General features: G+C 40.5%; 1 protein-coding gene across 14 annotated transcripts in view; it reads right to left on the reverse strand.

Annotated features, from left to right (window-relative positions):
- Nucleotides 1–3,986: 3,986 nt before the first annotated feature.
- The window catches only part of Setd5 (SET domain containing 5), an 81,988-nt gene continuing 60,037 nt past the window's right edge, over nucleotides 3,987–25,937 (reverse strand). For all 14 annotated transcript variants that reach the window (XM_055628473.1, XM_055628466.1, XM_055628469.1 and 11 more), the window contains 6 exons: nucleotides 20,927–21,174; nucleotides 14,610–15,080; nucleotides 8,954–9,249; nucleotides 7,574–7,707; nucleotides 7,065–7,153; nucleotides 3,987–6,608 (listed from right to left, as the gene is read on the reverse strand). In XM_055628473.1, the coding sequence (XP_055484448.1) occupies nucleotides 6,000–6,608; nucleotides 7,065–7,153; nucleotides 7,574–7,707; nucleotides 8,954–9,249; nucleotides 14,610–15,080; nucleotides 20,927–21,174 (1,847 nt within the window). In that variant the 3' untranslated portion in view covers nucleotides 3,987–5,999. The remainder of the gene's footprint in view (nucleotides 6,609–7,064; nucleotides 7,154–7,573; nucleotides 7,708–8,953; nucleotides 9,250–14,609; nucleotides 15,081–20,926; nucleotides 21,175–25,937) is intronic.

Here is a 25,937-nt window from a genome sequence, read left to right on the forward strand (position 1 = left end):
GAGTTAGGAGTTATTAAGTATCCTTAGATGAATCATTCTGGATTTTATGGGACAATCCTAGTTGCACTAGTTTCCAAAATACTTTATTAAATGGAATTCTGCCTGCCCCATCTCTATTTTTTTTTTTAAACTTTTTTGTCCTAATAATTAGTTCAGTGGAGTTTTCTTTCTGGAATTATTAGGCTTTGCAGCGAACCCAACTAAGCTTCCTTGACTTACTGCAAATGCCTCAGTTTGAGCCATCATTCTCAAGCTACTTGTCTGCTTTAGTGGCACCTAGAGATGACTAATTTTGCTGTAAACTTCTTAGTTTTCAGTTTAGTTGCAATAAATGTCGTTATGAGACTAAACGATCACAAATGCCATTTCAGAACTGCTACAAAAGTATGTTTTGAACATAGGGGCAGGTAAAAATACAAGAAGCCACATTTCTTTTGATAACTACCCTCTCTTCCAAGTCTTCATTTCTTTGAGCCTTACTGTGCATTATAGAGGTTGTTATCAGTGCTATTTAGAAGCAAATGGTCATTCTATTAGGACAACTCTGTAAACTTTGTAATAGGTAAAAAGTGGGAAAGGCAACAGTTAGGTGCTTTCTAGTCAAAGTTTGGGCTCCTCGTATTTCTAGTGGTTTCTATACTCTCTTGGGTAAGTGGTAAAATTTCTAACAATGATTTGGATATTTCTAAATTTAAATTAAAAAATTAAGAAATAGAAATCCTTACATGTTTTTAAATGTAGATGATAATGATGATATGGACGGGAGGCCATATTAGAAATGTGAATGGATGGCTCCACCGTGATGCTAGCCTACACCGTCAATATTGCTCAGCTTTGGAGCTGGAAAGATGGCTCAGGGTTTAGAGCACTGGCTGCTCTTCTAGAGGATCTGGGTTCAAATCCCAGCAACCACATGGCAGCTCACAACTTTCTATAACTCCAGTCCTAAGTGATGTGCTGCCCTCTTTTGGTCTCTAAGCACATACATGGTACACAAACCTGTAGCACACACTCATATATACACAGATACACACACACACACACACACACACACACACACACACACACACAATTTAAAGTTCAACTTTAACTTCTACCATGCAAAGCAAAGCATTTAGTAACACAGCTGGCATTTGATAACAGCAAATACAGTAATTTCCAATAAGCAGTTAACTATTGTACCTTCCTATTTTACATACAGGAGGTGAGCTATCAGTGATTAAGAAAACAAAGAAACAAAATACCCTTTCTGTCAGGACACAGACTTATTCACAACAAAAGCCATGAAGTGCACCTCAACATTTTGTTTCAGTTCTCATTTTCACCTTCTAGTGTCTGGCTTGATTCTCTCACAGAATTATGACAAATGCTACAATGAATATGAAAGCACTTGTTTTTAGAGGACCATGCAACCTATTTTCCCTTTATCTGAGGCAGAATTAGGTGGTGGATGGTGACAAATTTTTGAAGTACTCCTAGGGCATCCACTCTAAAACGACCTAGGAATCCTTACCTTCCAAGTGCCTTACTTTAGAAACAATACCGTTATCATATTTGAATACCTTACATACTCAGCAAAACAGTTGGTTAGAGGTACTGAGAAAACTTCTACTACCAATCAAATCCACTGCCAAATCCTGCTGTGTAACTGCAAAACATATATTATTTCAGGTACTTTTTATCTCCAACATTGCCATTTTAATAGAAGGTCAGGGTTCTCTAGAGCAACAGAATTTATATAATCAATCTATCTAGAAAGGGGATTCATTAGAATGACTTACAGGCTGAGGTTCAGCTGATCCAGCAATGGCAGGGTGCAAATAGAAAGTCCAAGAATCCAGTAGTTGCTCAGTCCACAAGGCTATCTAGCCTCAGCTGGTCTTCAGTAAACACTTCAATCTTGAGTAAAGACTCTAATGCCAGTGAAGGAATGGACTTGCTAGCAAGGCAAAGGCAAGTAGGCAAAGAATAAAACTTCCTTCGTTCATATCCTTACACAGGCTTCCTGCAAAAGGTATAGCCCAGAATAAAGGTGTCCTCCCACCTCAAGTTCCAGATGAAAGGTGTCTTTACCCCAGTTCAAAATATCAGAATTAAAGGTGTGTCTTCCTACCTCAAAGATTCAGATTAGAAGTAGATCTTCCTACTTCCAATTAAAAAAAAAATCTCTCACCAGTGTTCCCTCCATTTTTGAATTTTAGTTAATCCCAGGTGTAGTCAAATTGACAACCAAAAATAGCCATCACAACTGTCATTGCATTGTTTGCCTGAACAATGGTTAATGACTGGAAACTTTTTTTTTTTTTTCAGTTACTACTAATTTTTCTCTTAACACAATCTTAAAGAGAGTAATTGTAAGAAAATCAGCAAACTATGGTAGATCATGCCACTTTTATGCTTAAAATATTGCAGATTTGGGCTGGAGAGATGGTTTAGTGGTTAAGAGCACTGTCTGTTCTTCCAGAGGTCTTGAGTTCAATTCCTAGCACCCACATGGAAACTCACAACCATCTATAATGGGATCTGACGCCCTCTTCCGGCATGCACAGGTACACACAAATAGCGCACTCATATAAAAAATAAATCTTAGAAAAAAATTTTGCAGATTTTCCACACTGGTGAGAATGTGGACCCCTTGAAAGGCCTTTTTATTTAGGGACCACAAGCTATAGCCTACGAACCAAATCTAACTTGCCACCTGTTTCTAAAAGTGCCGTTTTCCTAGAGTTCAGTCACATACTGTCTACAGCTGCTTTATACAGTTCCAAAGAGCTGAGTCAGATAACAAATGAACAGCTCAACCCATTTCCTGCATTCTATCACTTAATTTTCAGCTAACCTTTCCCAGCTCCATCTCAATCAAGCTTTTTCTAATGGAGCTTACACTTCCTGAAATAATTAACATCACCCAGTAAGCCCTCTCATCTTCACTAAGGTCTCACTTTGTCTCAACTCCTTGAATACTTTTCCTGACCTAACAAATAGAGTGGCTCTTTCAACTACTCAACTGTTCAGAAACAGTAACACTGAGGTGTTTTCTTTTATAATGATGAGAAAGTATATACCTTAAGTTACCTAGTTTTTTTGACACACTGCAGCATGTATCCTGGGATACAAGCAGCATGCAGGGGCTTTAGATGATCCCAACTTTGCTGGCACCATCTAACAGCACCACAGTCAGGAATCAGTCAAATATACCACCTTCTTGTATCAGGCCTGATCAGGATACTGACCTCAGGCAGATCAAGGATGAAGAGCTGTTCACAGCCAGTTTGGCCTGATACTTACTGGTCTTGACACTTACCATTGAAGACAAGTGCTGCCTCATTTTCATGCATGCTCAGTGTCAGGGGACCTTGATTACTTGTTTCCTGGGTTGCTCTTCTAAGGCTATCTGGAGTGTTATGGAGTCAAGTGCCTTGGGCTGCTGAAAGGCAGGTGACAAGTGGTTTGTCTGGATTTGGTTCTCTTCCAGAGATATATTCTTGGGTTTCAAAGCTGTTGTGTTTGGGTTTGGAAAAGGCAGGGGCTTCCTTCTTTATGTTTTTGGTGAAAACATATTATGCACTGTTCATGAAAAAAATTTTCATCTTGGTGAAAACAGTGCAATAACATGGAAGTAAAGTATTAAAATTACACACTAGTTTTTATCTCTTCCCTAGAACATAAGCTCTAGGAGAGAAGAGACCTTGCTTTGTTCAGACCCAATTCCATTTTAATTTGCACTTACTATCACAAATAATGGCTGGCCTTGCCTTATAACTGCTAATGACAGACAACAGGACACTGTTCCAAGTCAAGTTAGCTTCCAAAGGTGTGTTCCAATATTGCAGGTTTGCATTAACATTGGCCTGATATCAATCAGAGATACCCAGAGGAAGGTAAGTCAAGGTAACTACTAAGATCAACTCTGGACATGGGTCTACTTTGCCCTTGGTCAGTTAAGGTTAAATCAGAAAAAGTGGTTCCAGAACTGAACAAACACATTCTTAACATTATGATGATTATGGTTAAGAATTTTATTATCAAAATTATTACATCTCTTGTGAAAGTTCAAATGTTACAGCAAGGTGTAAACACTCCACTTGAGGAAGAAGCAATGCTCCTTCCCTTTCAAGAGTCCCCCCTCCCCCCACCCCCCCCCCCCAGAGGTCTGGTCTTGACAGCACCCTGCCCACACAGAGTGGCTGGGGTCTCTGCACGTGCCAGGCAGGGTGAGGGCCGCCTGCCCGCTGGCCTCTCCCTTTGGCTTTGAGCCAAGGGGAGACTGCAAACCCCAGCCCAAATGGAGAGACATTTACATACGTTTTATATAATATACAAAGAAACCGGCATCCCAGGCAACATGATTTCCACTCCCAATGCTCTCCCAGACTGATGGGTTTTTGGGGAAAACAACAAAAAGAAAAGTACTATGCTGAGGGTTCAGCATTAAAAACAAAAAACTAAAACCAAAACAAAACAAAACAAAACAAAAAAAATCTCCCCTCATTTGAGCAAACACCTGATTTCAATTTTGAAAAGTGAAATTTTGTAACAGTCACACACAAAGAGAGAAGACTGTGCATATGATAGTTGTGGGTCAGGGTAGAAAAGGAGATGAAAAAGGCTAGGGAATGGGAAAGAAAACAGATTAGAGGTAAGGAGGGAGACTCACAGTATATCTTGTCCAAAAGAAGTACGGTCCACTGCAGCACCAGGGATCACACCGTCATACACTCACTACCCTACCATGGTTATAGCTGAATACAAAATTAGATAAATAAAAACACGCCAGGTATTACAGTAAACAAGTGAAAGAAATAAGCTGGCAACCATATGGAATTTAAAAAGATTGTGTACCCCACCTGGGCTGGCTTCAGGGCTCCTCCAGGGGTGTACAACAGGCACAATGCACTGATGGGGAGAAGCCAGTCTGCTCTTGTCTCTCGTCAGAACAGTGTTAGGGGTATGGGTGACTTGTTAACTCTCTGACCTGCCCACTGTCATATAAGCATCCCCCAAAGAAATGTGGGGCAGGCCCCACACACAATCACAGCCCTGTCGGTGCCACTCTGCAACCCTATCTGTCCCATTCTTACCCTGCAGTCATGAGTGCATGCTTCTCAGTCAGGGAGGCTGTCCTGCTCTTAGGAAGGCAACTCCTGATTAGCTGGGTATAGGAAAATTAAAATTAAAAGATTCCCCAGACCACTGGATCCTTCCTAAATTGGCCTGCCTCACTTCTCTACTTACTTCACAGGGCTATTACTAAGCTGTGAAACAATGTGGGAAGGAGTGGGATGGTAGCAGCTGGAGCTCAATCCACCCCAAATCTGCTCCCAAATAACCAGAAGCTGACCACCGGCTCCTCTCAGAGAGCCAGGGAAGCCTCAGTCAGAGCAGGCGCCAAGCATTCCTCTCCCTGCACATGTCCTGGTGGCTTTAAGACAAAGGTAGGGAGCACTCCTAGTGAACATACCTTGACCAAGCACCTGCTTTAGGAATGGTTGTCTCACAGCGAACATTTACATACCTACCTTTTTTTTCTTAAGTGCATAAAACCCTAATACTACTTAGATGGCTTGGGGCTTTGAGATTGGCTCTTTCCACGTCTCTCTTTTGAAAAGAAAAAAAAAAAAAATTTTTTTTTTTATTGAAAAAGATGTCCTTACTGCACAAGTGACTACAGGCTACAGGCAAGGATGGGAGACATAGGCTTCAACACAAGTCATTGCACTTAGAACCGTTACTAACCGAAACACCATTTGCTTGTTAACAATGTACCCTTAACAGCAGGGAGAAACTTCTTTATAGTCTCTGCTTCAGACAAGATTTACATCTTTCTCCAAGGCCGGAGGCCAGTCATGACTACAAGTCTCATTTCTTGCCGACCAGATCCATTCCTCTGGCACCTTGTACCCCTCTTCCCCAGCAATATGCTCGGCCTTGGTTCCAGAGGCAGCTGGAAGGAAGCAGCTATGGGCTCATTAAGTTCAGTTTGCCCATATCCAGAAGCCCTAGGAAAGTCCTGTCTGAGTCTTGACTCCTGACCCTTGCAGTGGCTGGAGTCGGTACTGGTGTACACCCCCACTCCCACGATGTGGGTAGTGCTGTGAATTGGAAACCGCAGATACCCTGGAGGCCTGGTAGGCAGCTGACTGCCCAGCACTGGGCAGACTGATAGTCCGTAAGTCTGATGGCAATGACGACCTAGAGTTCTGAGGAAAGGAGGTGGAACTCAGAGTTCCTGTGCTGGACTGAGAAACCGAGTCTGAGGTTGGTGAGTCCGAGGGGCCCTGTGGGGTAGGGCTAGCAGCACTTGAAGAACAGCTCCTCCTTGGAAGATTGCTGCCAGTGCTGTTTCCAGAATGCGGCTGGCTGCTGTAATACCCTGGAGTCCCCGTAAATGGGGCCAACGAGTCTGTGGATACAGGGTGGGCAGGGCTGGGGTAGGACGCAGAAGAGAGGGATGATTCTGAAGAACCATGAGAGGGAGGGTTTCCAGGTCTCAGTGCAGTAGTTCGATAACTGTATCCTGGAGATTGGGTGGGATGTCCTCTAAAGGGGGACGAACTCTGCTGAAGGAGGCTCTGTGATTCTGTCCGTGGACTGTCACACTGTAGGAGCTTGGAAGAGTTGGGAGGAAAGCACAAAGAAGTTAACATAGTCCCTTCAACAGCTTGAAGTGCTTATAACATTCTACTTTTACTCTTCACATTAAAAAGTAGTGTGTGTGTGTATACATGTATGAGCTATACAACTAATGAGGAGGTCAGAGGACAACCAGAAGAAATCTATTTTTTCCTTCCAGTGTACGGATTCTAGAGATCACAGTCAGATCATCAGGCTTAATTACAAATGTCTTTACTCACTGGGACCCCCAAAAACATTTTTTAGAGGATACCAAAAGCAGTCAAACGGCTGTCTCTGATGAACTCATTTGCTTTACTGAGATCTCTGGGGTAAGCAGACGACTGACTTACAGGGCTACTGAGACACTATGCAGATGCCCACACCTAGAAACACAGCATCTAAACTCCACAGACATCATTTCCCTAGAGCCGAGCATTCTCCTGACTTACCTGGTAGCTGTATCTGGAAGGGCTGTAAACAGTTGCTCCTTTAGAGAGTGCTGAGCTCAATGGCTCTGAGCCTTCTCCATCTGCAGGGTCTGGAAGGCATTATAAGAAACAACTTGGCTTCTCAGAATACACAGGAAATAGACATCATTCAATCAAATGATCAACGTTATCATCAACACGTGCCGCTCTCTGTGATAAATGAGCGCAGCATGCCAGAAGGGCAAAGTAAGTTAATTATGCGCTAAATTTTAAATGCCTCATCTTATTCTCGTCTCCTTCTTTCTCTTCATCCTTCATGGAGGTGGAGCTCCGGAACTTTGGAGATGAGAGTTACAGAAAAGTATCCCTTGGGAAAAGAGCAGACAGAGAGCAAGCAATGCTAGATCTCATGAATACTGTAGCCAAAGAATAAGACTGAACTGGAAGCTAGCATAAAGCAGAACCCAAGTGTGCCAGAAACCAACTCGCTTATCCCAACATTTGCTGTGAACTTCAAGACTTTGGCTCACCTGACTCTTTCTCTGTGATGTTACTCTCCCATGTGGGAGAAGGCTCTCCCTTTTGGGCGACTCTCACACTGCTTCGGAGAACTTTTGGGATGCTTCCTCCTTCTCGGAGTCGTTCAACTGATGTAGGAACCATCCTGCAAAGGTACCAGAGCATAAGTTTAAGGTACAGAAAGTAAAGAAAAAGAATGTGAAACAACCACGACAAAGATTGTGCAGTACAGTCTCTTAAAACATCTTGAAAAACAAGGCATTTCCTCTGCTTTAAACTATATAATGTATAAAAGTAGGGACAGGAAGAAAGTAATCAGGGAAAAGTAGATAGTAACTTTTAAATTGTTTTGATTGCGAAACTGCTTCTCCTGTGAAGCTGTGTTCCCGACACATACACCATAGTTTAATATAGGATTCTTAGATTAATGAATGTAATAATTTGAGACCTGTCTCTTCCCAGGCTCATTTAAAGATCCCCATTGCTTGAGGATCCTTGGCGCTTACTGGCCAGATATTCTGGCTTAATCAGTGAGCTCCAGGTTCAGTGAGAGATCCTATCTCATAAAATAAGGTGAAAAGTGATAGAGCCAGACACCCAATGTTGATCTTGCGCCCCCAAATGTACCCTCCATCCCACCTCCAAAAAAAACAAAAAAACCAAATGTTGTAGTCCTAGCTGAGGTCTGTGATGCATACTTAGAATCCTAGTACGCGGGAAGCAAAGGAAGGCGAATCAAAGAATTCAAGGCCTGTTTGGGCTAGAGAGCAAGACCTTGCCTCAAAATTTGCAAAAGAAAACAAACACAATATTTCTACCTCATTCAATACTCATAACATTTTGTTGCTCTGTATATGCTATTCCATGCTATATATACATAAATAGAGTTCCTCTTGAATTAGAGAAACTTGGAGTCAGCAGGATAGTTCAGTGGGTAACGGTGATTGCTACCAAGTCTGAAGATCCAAGTTCAATCTCCAGAACCAACATAGTGGCAGGGAAAAACAAATTCCTCCAAGTACCCTCTGATCTTCATATGCATGTACACACACACACACACACACACACACACACACACACACACACACACACACGTAAGAAAAAAGAAACAAAGAGAGAAAGAGGGAGAGAGTGCACAATTGGGCCTGTTTACTTACCTTTCATATAAACAACTGAAGAGCTCTCTAATAGCTTATGGGCACCCACAATTACACACTGTCCACTAAGACTCTGAAGGGTGAGGATGTGGCTTATAATAACTAGCTGAATATGACAGATGGTAAATTGGCTGCCTGGCTTAGATAAGTGTTCCTATACATTTTAGGTAAAACTGGAAAAGATCCAAATATACTTCCTACCTGAATTTAATTATAAAGATAATATAAACTTACCACCTACTGCTGATGTTTTCTTGAGGTCTGCAGTGAGAAGAAGTGCCCCTGGAATCTGATGGGCTTACCGCCTCCAAATGGGACGTAGAGGAATGAGATGGGGAGAATTTTTTGTGAGGGGATGAGGGGGTTCGGGTTGAGGATCCCTGCACAGCATGGGCACCAGTGTCAGAAACAGAGTTACTGCTGCCTTGCCCAGTTCCTGCAGACTTGCTTTTGCTCTGTGAAGAGTCACTTCCCCCACCAGAATTCTCCTTGGCTTCTTGTTTCCGTTTGCGGTACTCTAGCAAGGATACCTAGATATAAAAAAGAAACAGTGTCATTACGGGCAATAGGGGAAAGAAAAGGTGGAGACCTGGGTAAAGCAGTAGCAAGCTATGCAAACAAAGCAGGTACCAATCATGACAAAACATTACTATATTTTAAAACTGTTATCTATGTGTGTACATCTATGCATGCTGAGTGCAGGTGCCTGAGTTGGAATGCCCAAGTGCTTGCATAGCTTACAGTCAAGAAGTACCATGCCTAGCTCTATTTGTCCTTTAACTGAATTACTAGCAGTTGTGAGCCATCTGATGTGGGTGGTGGGAACTCGACACCAATCCTCTGGATTAGCAGTATGTGCTCCTAACCACTGAGGAATCTTTCCAGCCCCCATACAGAAACCTTTTTCAGATACAAAAGAGATCTGAGCACTGCTACAGATTCAAACCAGTCAGAAACTGGTGAGAACCAGTTACCTTGGTCACCTACTAATAGTTATATCCAACAATGGGGGCACCTGTAAGAAATCAGGGCAGAAAAATGGAATGCTTATGTATCCTGGATAAAAGTTCTTCATTCAGTAGGGACACCTACATCAAAAACAAACCCACAATAAATAAAGCATCACCAAGAGGAAAAAAGCCAGTATTTTAGGATTCCTCATAATACTCAAAATTCAAAAAATACAGTGAAGTTAAGGACTGTTTGTATTACATATAAAGAAATGAAAGTATTAAAGAATTAAAAGCAAGAAGAAATATTTCGCTTATGTACTTCAGCAACCTGTAACTTGGAAACCTTTTCCTAATCCTCAAATCATCTCATCTTTACTCATTCCTGTCATCACAAGACCCTCTTTCTGTCCAACTAATACTATGTTCTACTGCCTATTAAACCTACTAGAGAATCTTGTTTCTTGGTTAATCTGTAAGTTAAATTAAGGTATTGGCTAAGTTTACTAAGTTTATAGTTTTTTTTTTGGTGTGTGTGTGTGTGTGTACATCCACATACAATGATGTATGTAGGGAAGTCAGAGGACAACTTTTCAGGAGTTGGTTCTCTTCTTTGACCTTGTTTTTGAGGGAGGTTCCTATATTTCCCTACTTTGCATCTTGCTCTGAGCACTGAGGCTGGGATTGTAGACTTGAGCCATTCAATCTGGCTTTGGCATAAAAAAAAAAAAAAAAAGAAATCCATTTTTTCCCCTGTATATGAGTGATCTCATCTTGTACGTATCTGGTCCTGGTGGAGGTCAGAAGAGGGTGTTAGATCCCCAAGGAATGGAGTAGCAGACTACTGTGAGCCACTATTTGGGTGCTAAAAATTGAACCTGGGTTCTCTGGAAGAGTAGCTCTTAACTGCTAACCTATCTTTCCTGCCCTAGCACTGGCTTTTTAAATGTGGCAAACTCAGGTTGCCAGACTACATGGTTAGGAATTTTACGTGCTATTTCATCTTGTTGGCATGTATTTCACTTTCGAAAGGAAGACTTGGGTTCTTCTAGAAAGTCTCATGTTGTCCTGGCTGGTCTCAAATTTCTACTCCACTTCCCAAGTGCTTGCATAGCTTACAGTCAAGAAGTACCATGCCTAGCTCTATTTGTTCTTTAAAAAATTTTATACTTAGACCTTGGACAGACCTTGGACTTAATCTACCTACTTCAGTCTCCCAGGTCCTGAGAATATAGTTTTGTGATATCCCATATAAGCTTATTTAGCTTTAATTAAAAAAAAAACAAACAAACAAAAAACAATCCAAAACAAAACAAACATTTACTATTATTATTGTGGACAACCCAGGAAATGGTTTCCCTCCTACTGTGTGTCTTGGGGATCAAACTAAGATTTGTCAGGCTTAGCAGGAAGTATGGTTATCCATTGAGCCATCTCAATGGCCTTTCCTTGGCTTTAAAATACTATTTTATTTACCCATACATAAATGTGCCTTCAGAGGGAAGAAGGGGATAGAAGATGGCTTGGAGCTGGAATAATTATTATTTGTACATCCTATGTAGGTGTCAGGTTCTGAACTCAGGTCCTCTGACACATCAGTAAGTGCTCTTACATGCTGGGCCATCTCTCCAGTCACCTAATCCTAGGCTTTTTGTTGTTAATATTTAGTACAAAAACCTGGCATATCACAGGCGCCCAATGTATTTTAGAAATATTTCTGAATCAAATTCTAACTTCAATTACCTGTATATACAACAAATGAAACCAGAAACACAAAGACATTTCTCATGTTATTTATTTGAAATCTTTGAGTCTCCATCATTACCCTATTGTGTGCTAGAGTGTTCTTTTCCTATCCTAGGGCCTCTTAGTTTTATGCCTAAGTGTGAAATATCACAAAAATAACAGGAAAAATAATTTTGTGTGTGTATTTATATATATAATCTTGGAGAAAAGTTAATAAATTTGGATAATTAATACTTGTAATTGAAATAAAGTCACAAGGCTATAACTAGTTTTTCTGTGAAACTGTCACACACAGGATACTCAGCATTGTTAATTCCTAATAAACACCTACAAGTCACTATTACAACCAAACCACAGATGGGGAGGGAGGCATTTAGGTTTTGTGATTTTTTTAGAAAAGGCATTACGTATAAGCCTCAGGCCATGACAAGCTCTTGTAGGTCTGGTCTACCCACTGCTCTCTGTACCTGCTTCCTGGTTCTACCTGGTATCATAACTGCAGGCAACTGTCTGTACCCATCTGCATCCCAGTGCAGTGTCACACGCTGACTGTACAGTAACATCTTAAACTACATTTGTTGGCTGATTCCTAACTCATTGTTTGAAATGTGGCTAAACCTACCATTTCTTGATTCCTACCTCTCAAATAAAAGACTTGGTTTTTGTTTGTTTTGTTTTTGATTTTATGAGAACAGGGTTTCTCTGTGCAGCGTTGGCTATCCTGGACGCCCTTTGTAGACCAGGCTGGCCTTGAACTCACAGTGATAGCTCTGCCTCTGTACTCTCGGAGTGCTGGGATTAAAATTGTGTGCCACCATGCACCGGCTCCTTCTTGTTCATTCTTAAACTACCTTCTGCTAAGATATAAACAACTCCTTCGGAGCAACTACCACCACTGTAATTCAGGATTTACTAATGCCATTCTCTATTGAAGCTCCATTAATGCAGAATCTAGGAGGCAATCTAGCACACTAACAACTAGAATGTGCCTTGGATCCCTCATTTATTAGCTGTTATTAAAGGCAAGATACTCAACTAGCTTCAGTTTTCTAATGCGCAAAATGGGAAGCTCCCCTATTATAAAACCACTGTGGTAACACAAAATATGATTTCTAAGCAGTTAGGGTTTGCCTTGAACGCTTCAAAAAGTAATTAAGTGTGTGTGTATTGGGAGAGCACTATATGCTTTTAACTTCTGACACAGCGATCCAGCCACTGTTGCAGAACTTCTCAATCCTCTTGCCTCAACGTCACAAATGGGCACTGGGATTATAAACGTGATGGCAAATGCCTTTAATCCCACCACTCTGGGAGGCTGAGGCAGGAGGATCTCTCAGAGTTTGAGGCTAGTTTGGTCTCAAAGTGAGTCTAGGATAGCCAAAGCTACACAGAGAAACCCTGTCTCAAAAAAACAAAACAAACAAAAAAAAGTGACCAACCTCATCTGTATGAGAAAACAGTCCCAAACTGAGTTTTGTTACTAACACAGCTTTCAGTGTTCTTTTCAGTGTTCTAGCCTTTCAGTTGCATATAATAGCTATTTAAAATTTGTTGTGTTTTCTGGAAATCAATCTGGCGCTTTCTAAGACAACTAGGAATAGTGCTTCCTCAAGATCCAGCCATACTACTCCTAGGCATATATCCAAAAAGTCTCAAGTACACAATAAAATAAAAATTTGCTCAACCATGTTTGTAGCAGCTTTATTTGTAATAGCCAGAAGCTGGAAACAACCCAGATGCCCCTCAACTGAAGAATGGATGCAGAAATTGTGGTACATCTATACAATGGAATATTACTCAGCAATGAAAAATAAGGAAATCATGAAATTTGCAGGTAAATGGTGGGACCTGGAAAGGATCATCCTGAGTGAGCTGTCCCAGAAGCAGAAAGACACACATGGTATATACTCACTCATATAGACAATGTAATATAGGATAAACCTACTAAAATCTGTACATCTAAAGAAACTAATCAAGAGAGAGGACCCTGACTAAAATGCTCAATCCCCATCCCGAAAGGCAAAGAGGAAGGACATCAGAAGAAGAAGAAAACAGGAAACAAGCTAGAAACCCGAAATGGAGAGCCTCTGAAAGGCTCTGCCCTGCAGACCATCAAAGCAGATGCTGAGCCTGATGGCCAACTATTGGGCAATGTGCATGGAATCTTATGTAAGAAGTGGGAAATAGTAAGACCTGGAGAGGACAGGAACTCCACAAGGAGAGCAACTGAACCAGAAATTTGAACACAGGGGTCTTCCCAGAGACTCATACTCCAACCAAGGACTATTCGTGGAGATGACCTGGAACCCCTGCACAGAGGTAGCCCATGGCAGTTTAGTGTTCAAGTGGGTTACATAGTAATGGGAAGAGGGACTGCCTCTGACATAATCTGACTGGCCTGCTCTTTGATCACTTCCCCCTGAGGGGGGGAGCAGCCTTACCAGGCCACAGAAGATGACAATGCAGCCACTCCTGATGAGATCTGATAGACTAAGATTAGACGGAAGAAGGACCTCCCCTATCAGTGGACTTGGGGAGGGGCATGCATGAAGAAGGGGGAGGGAGGGTAGGGTCGGGAGGGGCTTATGGGGGGGGATACAAAGTGAATAAAGTGTAATTAATAAAAGAAAAAAAATTGTGTTTAAAAAGCCTAGGATGGTTTCAAATTTGAAATCCCACTTCAACTTCCAGAATGCTAGGATCATAGACATGTGCCAGCTACTATGCCTGTCTGGGTATTTGCTTTACTTGTATTTGAGTTGCTGGAGATGGAAGGCCTTACTCCTGATACACAAGTACTCTTCTATTGATGACACTACAGTCCTGCTGGCATTCAGATCACTTACCAACTGTACTAACAGAGTCTACTTCTCAGGGGCTGATATATCTCAGCTGATAAAGGCAGTGGCCGCCAACAATGCCATCGACTCAAGTTCAACCCAGGACTCACAGGGTGGAAGGAAAGAACTGATTCTCACAAATCATCTTCTGACTTCCACATGTGTGCCTCTGGCATGTTCATATCCCATCTCCACCCAACATAAACCAAAGAAGTAAATGTGACTAAATAAAAGACCTAATTTTCACAGCTCATATCACAGTGCAGGACATGTGCTACGCACTGGAGCTTCGTAAATTATGAATTATTTGGCTAATATTCTTTTAAAGAGGCCCTATGTAACATGAATACTTACTTTTTTCCTTTGTGGTGGGTTCTGAGGAGCAGATGGGACTCCTTCACAGGCCCTTTCACCACCAGGTGACATGGATCCCCGAGAGAGGTCTTTCATAAAGCCATGTTCATATCTGCTGGAAAAGCCTTCTGCAGGGGAACAATATCCTCCATCTAAATGTAAAGGCTTCCTGTCCCCCACCAAGGGGGACCCTCTATACAGTCCATCTGCTCGAGGCATAGCGTTCAAAGGGGAGTAGGCGTACATCAAGTTGAACTCTGTCCTAAACGCCTGGTCTGAGTTTCTCAGCAAGCTCTGAGGGCCATCTCCACTCCTGCTTGGGAAGCCAGCCTCAGAGGTGGGAACAACAGAGGGATGAGAAGCCAGGTCAGGACGACTGCAATTGAGTAGGGAAGGCCTATCAGTGCAGCTGTGAGTGCTAGAGTCTGGATATCCCACTTTTGTCAAATCCAGGTCTTTTCGGTGACAAAGCTGAAAGAAAGGAAAAAATCAAAGGGAGTAAAGGGGCACAGATGTACAAAAGGAAGTAGAAATTAACATATGTAAAATCCCACAGAGCAAAAGTAGCCATACTCTAGATTACCGAAACAATCTCAGTGTTTCTGGATGAGAATACTGGGGAAGCTGGCATTAGACAACTGTGAAAACATGACTACTCTGCCAGCTCAGCCAACACCAGACTGCTGGTCAATGACAGCACACTTGGAGGATGGCAGTGCAGCAGGAGTGTATCTGAGTCCCAACCACACTACAGAAAGGTCTTAAATTGCTGGCTTCTGGTGTGATACAATATCAATGGAAGCTCATGAGGGAAGGTGGGGGGAAGCAGAAACTAGCTGAAAAGCCAAGCACGTGAATTATTGATTGAGTAGGTAAGTAGCATTAAAGGGCACTAAACTGTTCTTCATTCACTTTCATCTTAAAACTATGTTTCTTACACAACTTTCTGTTTGCTCATCTTTTTTCTGTGTCCTTTGCTGTCGACCAATGTATCAAAGGACTGCTGAAGTCTATCACTGAAGAGTATAGCAAAAGCTGACACACCAGTGACAACCCACCTACTATTGCTTATCCTCATCTTCTAACACCAAGATTTCCTCTATTAGGGCGACTACCTCTAAAGAAGGTACCAGAAACCCAAATATGAGGGCAAGTACCAAAGCCTTGCTATACTGGAATATTTAGCAACCAAGAACAGAGCAACCTATACTTTCCCAACAAATGTACACCCAGGAAATCAACAGTAAACCAGTAGAATACAATCTTTTCAGTTTCATAATCTATAGAAAGTCCTACTGGTTCAGAATTTGGTTAGTTCTTAGGGAGTTGGGCCCTGATTATTTTACAGACTGGGATTAAAGATTAATTATTTTCTAAAAGGTACAGAGATTATAACTTTCTCGTTAAGAGGAAAAAAAAAGGCTCCATATAGATTTACAGGACTAGTAACTACTACATCTGTCTAAAGCTTATATTAAAACCTAACACTAAAATCTCAACTTTGGCTCTTTATAGCAGGAGGGTTTCTGAGAAAAGCATTCAAGTTGATATCCTAAAAGGATACAGCAACTGTATCAGAGCCACTGTAGAATAAAGGCTTGTAACCCAGAGTGTGGGCTTATGCTTTCCTGAATATTTATACCCAGCAAGGCGCTCCAGAGAAAATAAAGGAAAGCCAAAGAAAGTTGGATGCCCTAAGGAAGCTGCTCACGTACCACACAAAGCCCAAACTCCTGGTTATGAAGAACTGTCAGTGTAATAAAGTATGTTGCTGACATGGTACTGAGACAGTGTCTACCAACTTTACTTTCGTTCTTTATGGACACCGCTATTCACTACTTTCTCTAACAAGGTTTTCACACACATAGAATCTGCATCCTTTGAAGATTATCTTCTTTAGTGACTCTTCAGCCTTCTTCCCCCAATGACAACAAAAGCAACCACAACATATATACAGCTACTTAATTTCCTTTGTCTAATCCCATGGTCCTGTGCAAACAGTTACAAAGAAGATTCATCCTACTTGCTGTGAAAGAGTGGCTCCCCCCCAGCCCAGCACCCCATTCACTCAGATTCTCAGCCCTCCCACACATTCAGAACCACACTCATGCACACTCACTCTGATCCTCCATGTGTGATTGAAATGGTGTGACAACTACCTCAGGTGATAGTGACCCAGGCCTATGCACAGGGGAACCCTCAGGGGAGGATATGTTCTAGAGGAGGGAAAAGCATCTTGTTATGTATCTTCTTTGAGTAAAAAAGCAAAACAAAACAGAAGTAAAGTCAAGCATGAGTGCTAGCGACAACTTTTTAGAGGGAGGAGTGAAAGGTGGTTGGTTAGGCATCCATGGTGAAGTGTTTAACTGCAGAACTCATCTCCATGGACAAAGTGGTTTGCTAAAAGCTTCCTCTTGTCTTGGAAAGCAATTAAGAATGTTTTATCCTGTACGTAAACATCTCAAGTAGAACTCAGGAAAGAGTTAGGTGAAATGTTATTGTTACATCTTTTTTTATTTTAGGGGACTTACAGTATTTCTTAAGGGGGGCACCCTACCCATTATTCTTCCTAGAAGAACTGTTTCTTCACCTCAAAACCCCGCTGACCATAGTCTTTCTTCATTTTCTTACCAACTTCAGGGCTATCAGTTATCAAGGGCTATACCTGGAAACTAACAAGAGATGGAGATTGCCAGTTCCTCTCAAATGACAGTTAAAGACCTGAACACCTCTAACAGAGGTGTATTTTAGAGACCACAAAACAAACAAACAGCCTCTCCCCCAAGTATCATGTATACGTAAATTTCTTCTGTGACTTATATAGGATACATAGGACAGGACATTTAGCTGATGCAGTACCCTTCTAGCACATGGGTACTGGACAGTGAGCTCTTGTTGGGGCAGTGTGAATGGCAACAAGAAAGCAATGATAGCAGCTATGACAAGGACTCAGGGTACTCAGGCGCTGGGATAAGGAGAGGGTTCTCAATATACAGACTATCAACAACTGCAGCCCAGATAGCAGACATAAGCTACGCCATGATATACATAGCAGGTTATACAGAGGTGCTTCAGCAAAACAAGGTTTGGATAGTGAATGTTTTTCAATAGAGAGGGTGCTGGATGGACAAGGCATACGAGGGACTGTGTAAAATAGAGAGCAGAGTACAGATCTGAGAGCACACAACAAGGGAAAGGCAAGACTAAGAATGCTTTGTTCTCTCAAGTAGTTTTCATTCTTCTAGATTCTTTCTCCTCATTCTATTTGACTGTATATCTCATCCCCTCACTAGATATGTCCTGAACACGTTTACTGTTCAAAGATTTTTTTTCCTCCCCACTTGAAGCTAGTTTTAGTTGTCACACTTTTTGATATTTAAAAAAAAAAAAAATTCTGAGATTCACTTTTTACTTTATGTATACGAACAGTTTGCCTGCCTGCCTGCATGTTGTGCCCAGAAGGGTCAGAACAGAGAATTAAATCCCAAGAGACTGAATGAATTACAGATAGCTGTAAGGAGCCATGGTGGGTTTACTGGGACTTCAAAATTGGGTCCTGTGGAAAAACACCCAGTGCTCTTAACTCATTCACCACTTTAGCATATATTATATATATATTTTTAAATTTTAACAGAAAATTCATTTCAACATTTTCTTCTTCCAAATAAGAGTTACATATTAAAAAAAACAATATAGAAGTAAATTTTGTATTATGCCATCTTTCAATATATTATTTCCTTTTAAAAGACAGGATCTTGCTAATGTGGCCCACAGTGGGCTCAAACTTAGGTGTCTTCAACTGTGGGGACTACAGGTGGATGGCCAATGCCCAACTGTCGGTCTCGATGAGAAAACACTTGCAAACCAACCTTTGTGTACTCAAATACAGAAAAAGACCACTGCTGTCAGAAGGATGACAAAGACTAGAATGATGGTGACGCTTTTTTGTAATGATGAGAAAAGTGACACCGCATTATGAAATTAGTACTTTATAATCACTAATCTCAATTGTTGCTATTTAACATTTCTTTCCTTCCTGATAATCTTTTTAAAAATTATTTTATTTTTCCATTTTTATTTTATGTATGGATGGGTGTTATACCTGCATATAATGTCTGTGCACCAGGTGCCTGCTGTCTGTGGAAAGTAGAAAGGGCATCGGATTTCCTGGAACTGAAGTTAGAGGGTTATGAGCTACTATGTGGGTGCTGAAAATCAAAGCCTAGTCCCTGGAAAGACCTTCAAGTGCCCTTAATTGCTAAGCCATTTACTAGCATCTAAAATATTTTAACTCACCTTAAAAAAAATTATGGGTCGATGTGCCTGAGGAAGACACAAGAGGGAGTTCCATCCCTTGGAAGTAGAATTATGAGTAGTGTGGCCCACCCAATTTGGGCGCTGGTAATGGAATTCTGGTCTTCTGCGAGAGCAGCACAAGCTCCTTACTGCTAAGCTATGTCTTTAGTCACTTCTTGTTTTTTAATTTATTTAATTTTATTTTATGCACACTGGTGTGAAGGTGTCAAGTCCTTTGGAACTGGCATTAAAAACAGTTGTGAGCTGCCATGTGAGTGCTGGGGATTGAACCTGGGGTCCTCTGGAAGAACACACAGTGCTCTTAAGCACTGAGCCATCTCTCCAGCCCCCAAAATTTATTTACTTATTTATACAGTGTTCTGCCTGCATGTGTACCTGCAGGCCAGAAGAGAGTACCAATCTCAGTATAGATGGTTAAGAGCCACCATGTGGTGTCTGGGAGTTGAACTCAGGACCCTTGGAAGAACAGCTAGTGTTCTTAACCTCTGAGCCATCTCTTCAGCCCATTAGTTGCTTGTTTTATTGTTTAAAAAATTACATTTACTTATTTTATGCCTATGTGGGGACTGAACTCAGGTAGTTAGGCTTGGTAGTGCCTTACTTCACTGATGAGCCAACCTGCTTCCTGGTATTTTAACATTATGCTCAGACCAAGAGTCACTATAACTTATGTTTTCTCTCTTAAAACACCTTTCATTTATGTAGCATTTATAGTTATTAAAAATGCATCAAGGGTAGAAAATGTATAACCTTCTTATTTCTGTAATTCCACATTAATAATGAAACTTGTCATGATAAGGTACAGGTCTATTCCTATAACTGATTGTACTCCAGGAACAATTTCTCCTTAGGATACCTTACAATCAAATTCTAATTGCTAACTGAAAGCTTAACTGTTAAGTAGACAAAGTTAGATAGGTCTGAATTCTTCTTTAATATCTGATTTAAAAGAATAGCATAGGAATATGATAATTTCCCTAGAAAAAAACAAATGAAACCAAGATTTTTCCCATCTAGAAAGGTTTGCTCTATAGTCAGAATTGAGTCAGAAATAAAATGGCACATCGATCTGCTTTCAGTTGCTAGACCCCTTCAGAATCCAGGTGTTGTTAATCGTTACACACTCATAAAGTCTCAAGCACAATGTGATCTGCTAAGACACTCAACTTAATCAAGAGAACATCCTGAGATGTGAACATTTTTAGTGGGTAGATCAAGTCTCTGACTCCAACAGACATCTATCTAATGAAAGCAACATGCAAAAATGAGTTTTTTTTAAAACACATGGATAATATTCATGACTGCCATGTGAAGTTGGATACTGAAATAATTGAGTATAACATTTTTTTTTGAGTATAACATTTTTAAGAACAGCTAATATACATATTTAATGAAATCCAACCATGAATGCATGTAACTAGCCTCTAGTCTACTTCTTAGTCATAATGCATTATAACAAGGAGAGAAAATCACCCGCAGTGGGAAAAATAAATGAGCAACAACACAAAAAAACCCAGATTTGCTGAAAGCCATACCCCAAATGTTTAAGCCCATTTTCCCTGAGGCCACAGTGGAGGTACCACAGAGCCTGGGAAAAACATTTTACACAGCTTGAGATCTAGACATACAAACATGAGCCCACAGTGTAGTCTGAGTTCCCAGACTCATGAGACTAATAGGTACCATGGGCACCTAGACACCTCTTTTGACTAACACAGACAGTAGATAAAGATCCTGTATACTTACTACCTAAAATTAAGACTGAAGGACTGAATGGCAAAAGAAAGGTAAATGGGATCTTAACAGCACTCTGTTAATATTCTGGCAAGAACAGGGGCTGCCAAGACAGAAGGCTACCACCTACCAGCCCATAGTGACCCTAGGTTTCCGATTTTCTTAGGAATGAAGAAGAAACATCTGAAATGATATTATATTTGAAATGAAAAGGTATAAACAATGATTTTCATATCAATCACTCCCAACAACCAAACCCCAATCACCTCAAACTGCAGAGGAGTGTTGGAGCGACTAGCAGTAGTAAGAGATGTGATTGGTGAGAACATGAGGCTGTATCCATTTCGACACTCCTCTTCTCCTGGGTGAGTCTGGCCAGGTGTGGTCAGCTGGGGACTCTTTGAGCCTGAGCTGGGAGGGGGTGGTGTAACTGGAGACAGAGGCCGAAGCAACTTGGTGATATTCTGCTCCATCAGATAGCGAGACTTCCATTTCTTTAATGGGCTCAGTAAGTCTGTGAAACACAAAGCTTGGATGAGAGCTGAATCATATCTTACTGGAAGGCTAGGTAGCAAAGGCACTGAACTCTATCCTGAAATGAATCCTAATTCTTCTTATGGCTCATCCCAGTACATAATCTCCTCTAATCAAAACCAAACCAAAGCTCAAACACTGCCCCCACCCCCCCCCCTTTTTTTTTTGAGAGACAGGGTTTTTGCTCTGTAGCCCTGGCTATATGTGACTTTCTCTGTAGACCAGACTGGTCTTGAACTCATAGAGATTCACCTGTTTCTACCTCCTGAGTGCTGGGATTAAAGGCATATGCTACCACCACCTAGATACCTAAACATACTTCTCATCATTACAATGAAAATAACTTCTGAGGCATTCTGTGTCCCAGAGAAATGCCACATGAATATGGACAATTTTAATCATTAAAGCCAAGGGGATTTCTTTTCTTTTTCTTTTTTTCCTGGAGTAAAATATAGGTTATATTCCACTGTGTTTTAGAGAATCTTAAACTTGTGTTATATTGTAAAACCACTTTCTACTTAACTTCTATACTATCACCTGCTGAACTGGCATGCCTACATTCATCTATGTATTCTTTTAGCAGCTCTTCTGGAAAACTTTTCTGAGTAGGAGACACACATAATCTTGGATCCTTATCTAGCTCCTAGTGTTCAACTAGGATACTAGGAGCTAGAAAAAAATGGTTTCTGTAAAAAATACTCCTCAGCTATTTAAAAAAACCAAACCAAAACAACAAACTCCTTCTGATTATACTAACTGTATCCTTAGGTCCATTTAAAAAAGCAATTTTATCATACTTCAGTGACTATGTTCTATGTTATATATACTGCAGCTACTTGATTTTTTTTTTTTTTTTTTTTAAGACAGGTTTCTCTGTGTAACAGCCCTAGCTATCCTGGAACTTGCTCTGCACAACAGGCTGACCTTTAACTCACAGAGATCTGCCTGCCTCTGCCTCCCAATGCAGGGATTAAAGGTGTGTGCCACCCTGGCAGGTGTGGTTACTTATTTTTAAGAGGACATTCAGGACAAAATATATCTCAGATGACAAATATACATTTATTCACTTACAGTTAAAAAGACCATTTATTTACTTAGTATGTACTACATGAAAAGCTAGGTGTGTAAGGGCCATTATACATTGTTTTCAAAGAGCTCAGAGAGAATATGTTTAACATAAATTACTGATTGGTATGACCAAGCTTGACTCTAACACTACAAGTTTTGAGGCAGAGACAAGATTGACTCAAATTTTAGGCCAGCCTAAAATATCAAGTTCTAGGCTAGGATACGATATAGTGAGGCCCGGCCTAAAAAAAAAATTAGTGGTTCAAGAAGTTACAAAAAAAGCGATTTTGAGATGATTTGACAAGTAAAGGTGCTTGCTGTTCAACCCTTGGAGCCCATATGAAGGTAGAAGGAGAGAACCAACTCCCAAAAGTTATCTTCTGAACTCCACATGCATAGTATGGCCCCTTGGTTATGATGATAAATACACAAACACCCTTCAAAATAGGTAAAGTCAGATAAAGTGTTAAAGGACTATAGCCCCAGCTATTCAGGTGGCTGAGGTAGAAGGGCTGCTCTAGCCCATGAGTTGAGTCTGGGCCTGAACAATACTATGACTCCCATTTCTCAGAAAACAAAATAAAATAACATCACTATTTAGGCACATATTGTATGGTGTGCTTGATATGAAAACTTAAACCTAGCATTATTGCTGATAATTATCATCACCCTGTATTGAAGATGAAGACTCTGATGTGTCCCCTGCCCCATATGGTGCTGGAGATCAAACTTGGGGCCTTACAAACCCTCGACAGGAACTTTTGCCAACAGAGCTTTCATTTCTAGTCATCCAGTCTATCCTCACAACAAAAGCATGCTAAATTGTAGCCCCATGGCTTGGTAGAAACAATGACAATCATACCAAGCCTTCAAGGCAAAGTTTGGATCATGATCAGGGTGTACTTAGGAAGATTCCTCTGGTGATAATGTTCAGTATATAACTAGACCTGCAAAACTACTGGAGTAATAGAGCAGCCAATATACCTGCTACACAAACTAATGAACATGATATCAACAAACAAACGAAATGACTGCCCGAATTCATAGGACAGGTCTTTGCCATTTGTTTTCCTATTTTTTTTTGGATACAGTTGTCAAAAGTGTACATGTACACACGTACACACACACTCATACTCAATTTTAAAAACCTTGCCTTAATACTTCCCAAGATCATGAAAAAACAAAAACAAACAAACAAAACCGTTCATGCATTTAAACTCACACACGAGTTTCTGCTAGTGAATAAAATTTTATTAGTCTCTTTCTTTGGGGGTAGTATGGGGTTTGTTTTGAAATAGGGTCTTACTATTGTGAACTGGGCTGACCTTGAAGTGGCTGGCATCTTTCTCCTGTCTTTGCCTTCAAAAACCTGGAATACGGGCATGCTGAGCTTGCTATGCCATGAACACTAAAAAGTTTCCTTTATTGCAACTATAAATGTACTCCAAAAACAAAAACTATCCTCCACTTGTTCTGTACTCCTTTTGTTATTTATAGGGCTTTCTGTGTCTTTTATTTTAAATATATATATATATTTATTTAATATATATATATTATATAAATATATATAAATATATAAATTATATAAATATATATATTTATATATATATAAATATATATATATAAATATATATATATTTAAAATAAAAGACTGACTATGGAAGCCAGGTGGTGGTGCCAGCCTGGTCTACACAGAGAAACACTGTCTTGAAAAAAACAAAAGAAGAATGACTATGGGGTTGGGCGATGTGCACACTTGAGAATATAAGTGTGAGTCTCATACTCACATGAAAAGCCAGCTATAGCTGCACTGCTGCCTGTACCCCAGTGGTGGGGTGGGAGCAGACCAGATGACTGGAGCTTGCTGTGCCAAGCTAAGTGGAGGTTCAATTGGAGACAATCTTTGAGAGCAGCAGTGTAAAGAGCAATAGAGCAAGACACCTGACTGCTTCCTCTGATCTTCATGCATGTACATCTATACATTTACTTATGCTTACTACTTCTGTATTTACTCTTCTGTGAATGTAAATTCTGTGAATCTGCTAATGTTCAGCTGAAATAGTGCCAGTATGCTGGTCTTTCTTCTTTGAATTCTATAAATAAAGATGTTGACTGTCAAAAATGTTACAAATGTACTTTTTAATTTTGTTTGCTTTTAAAACTTACTTACTGGGGCTGGAGAGATGGCAGTAGTTAAGAGCATGTCTACTCTTGCAAAGGAACCAGGTTCAGTTGCCAGCTCTCACAAGGGAGCTCATAGCCATCTATAACTCCAGTTTCAGAGAATCTAATGCCCTCTTCTGAACTCCATGGGCATGAGGACCATATGTGGTAAACATACATATGCATAAACAAAACACTCACATACAGAAATAAATCTAAATTTTTTTCTTTATTGGCTTTGTTACAATGCTTTTTTACTTAAATGTATCTAATTATGTCTTTGCAATTCTATTTATGAACTATGAAAATACCATCCACTCACTCTATCACCTACCTTTAGGTTTAACTCTTTTGTTTTGTTTCTTGGTTTTGGATTTTCTATGTATAGCGTTTAGGTTTAACTTTTAATTTCTATTTAGTTTTAAAAAATATTTTATTTCATGTCCATGTGTGTATGTGTACAGGTTGGATGCATGCTATGTATGTTATGTCATAGATTCGGAAGTCAAAAGAACTTGGAAAGTTGATGCTCTTTCCTTTACCATATGGGTCTCAAGAATTGAGCCCGGGTTGTCAGGCTTGTATTTTCTGAGGTCTCACAATACATAGTTCAGGCTGTTCTGTATTTCATAGATTTACGTGTGTGTTTGAGACAGGGTCTCTCACTGTGGCCCAGCATGTAGTCTAGGCTGGGATAGTACCTGTTGGCAATTCTCCTGCAAGTCTCCCACATGTTAGGATTGTAGTATGTACCAAAAACCAATAACAGTTTGTTTTGAGAGTTAAACTGAGGGACACCCACAATACTGAGTAAGGACTCTCCCACTGAGCTATATACCCCTATCCTAATTTATGCTTAAGAAAAAGAAATGTGTGTGTGGCCGCATTTGTAAGGGCCCTATGTGGAGTCAGAGGCTAACTTTTGGGAGTTAGTGCTCTCCTTTGACCCAGCGGAAGCAGGACTTCTATTGTACAGCATACTCCAGGCTGGCTGGCCTCGTCTCTTCTGGCCCTTTTACTGGTCTCCACAATCTCATTTGCAACAGTAGTGTTGGAATTATAAGCATACCTCACTGCATCCTGCCTTTTACATGGTTCTGGAATCTGAATCCAGGTCCTCAGACTTGATCAGCAGGCACTTTTATGCACTGAGCCACTCACTAACCCCCTAAATTATACTTAAAGAAAGCATTCTTGTTTACAAAAGTACTTATAATTAAGTTAGGGGCAGTGATTCCTACTCCACTTTTTTTGTAGCACATACCTACTACACCTTTTTCCTTCTTTGAAAATCATCTGTAATTGAAAAACTATCGTCTTCTTTCACTGAATTAAAAAAAAAAATCGTATTTTCCATTACACTATTATTTAAATCTTTTTGTCCTTGTATATTTTGGCCATGTACTTTACAATTGAAGTACAATGCTCCCCCTAGCTTATTCCTATTGATTAAAAAAAAAAAAAATAAAATAGTGCTTTTTCTGAAAATTATTCTATTTTCTGTACAATAAT

Source organism: Psammomys obesus, unplaced genomic scaffold, assembly GCF_907164565.1.
Source record: "Psammomys obesus unplaced genomic scaffold, mPsaObe1.curated_primary_1811, whole genome shotgun sequence".
Taxonomy (NCBI): Eukaryota; Metazoa; Chordata; class Mammalia; order Rodentia; family Muridae; genus Psammomys; species Psammomys obesus.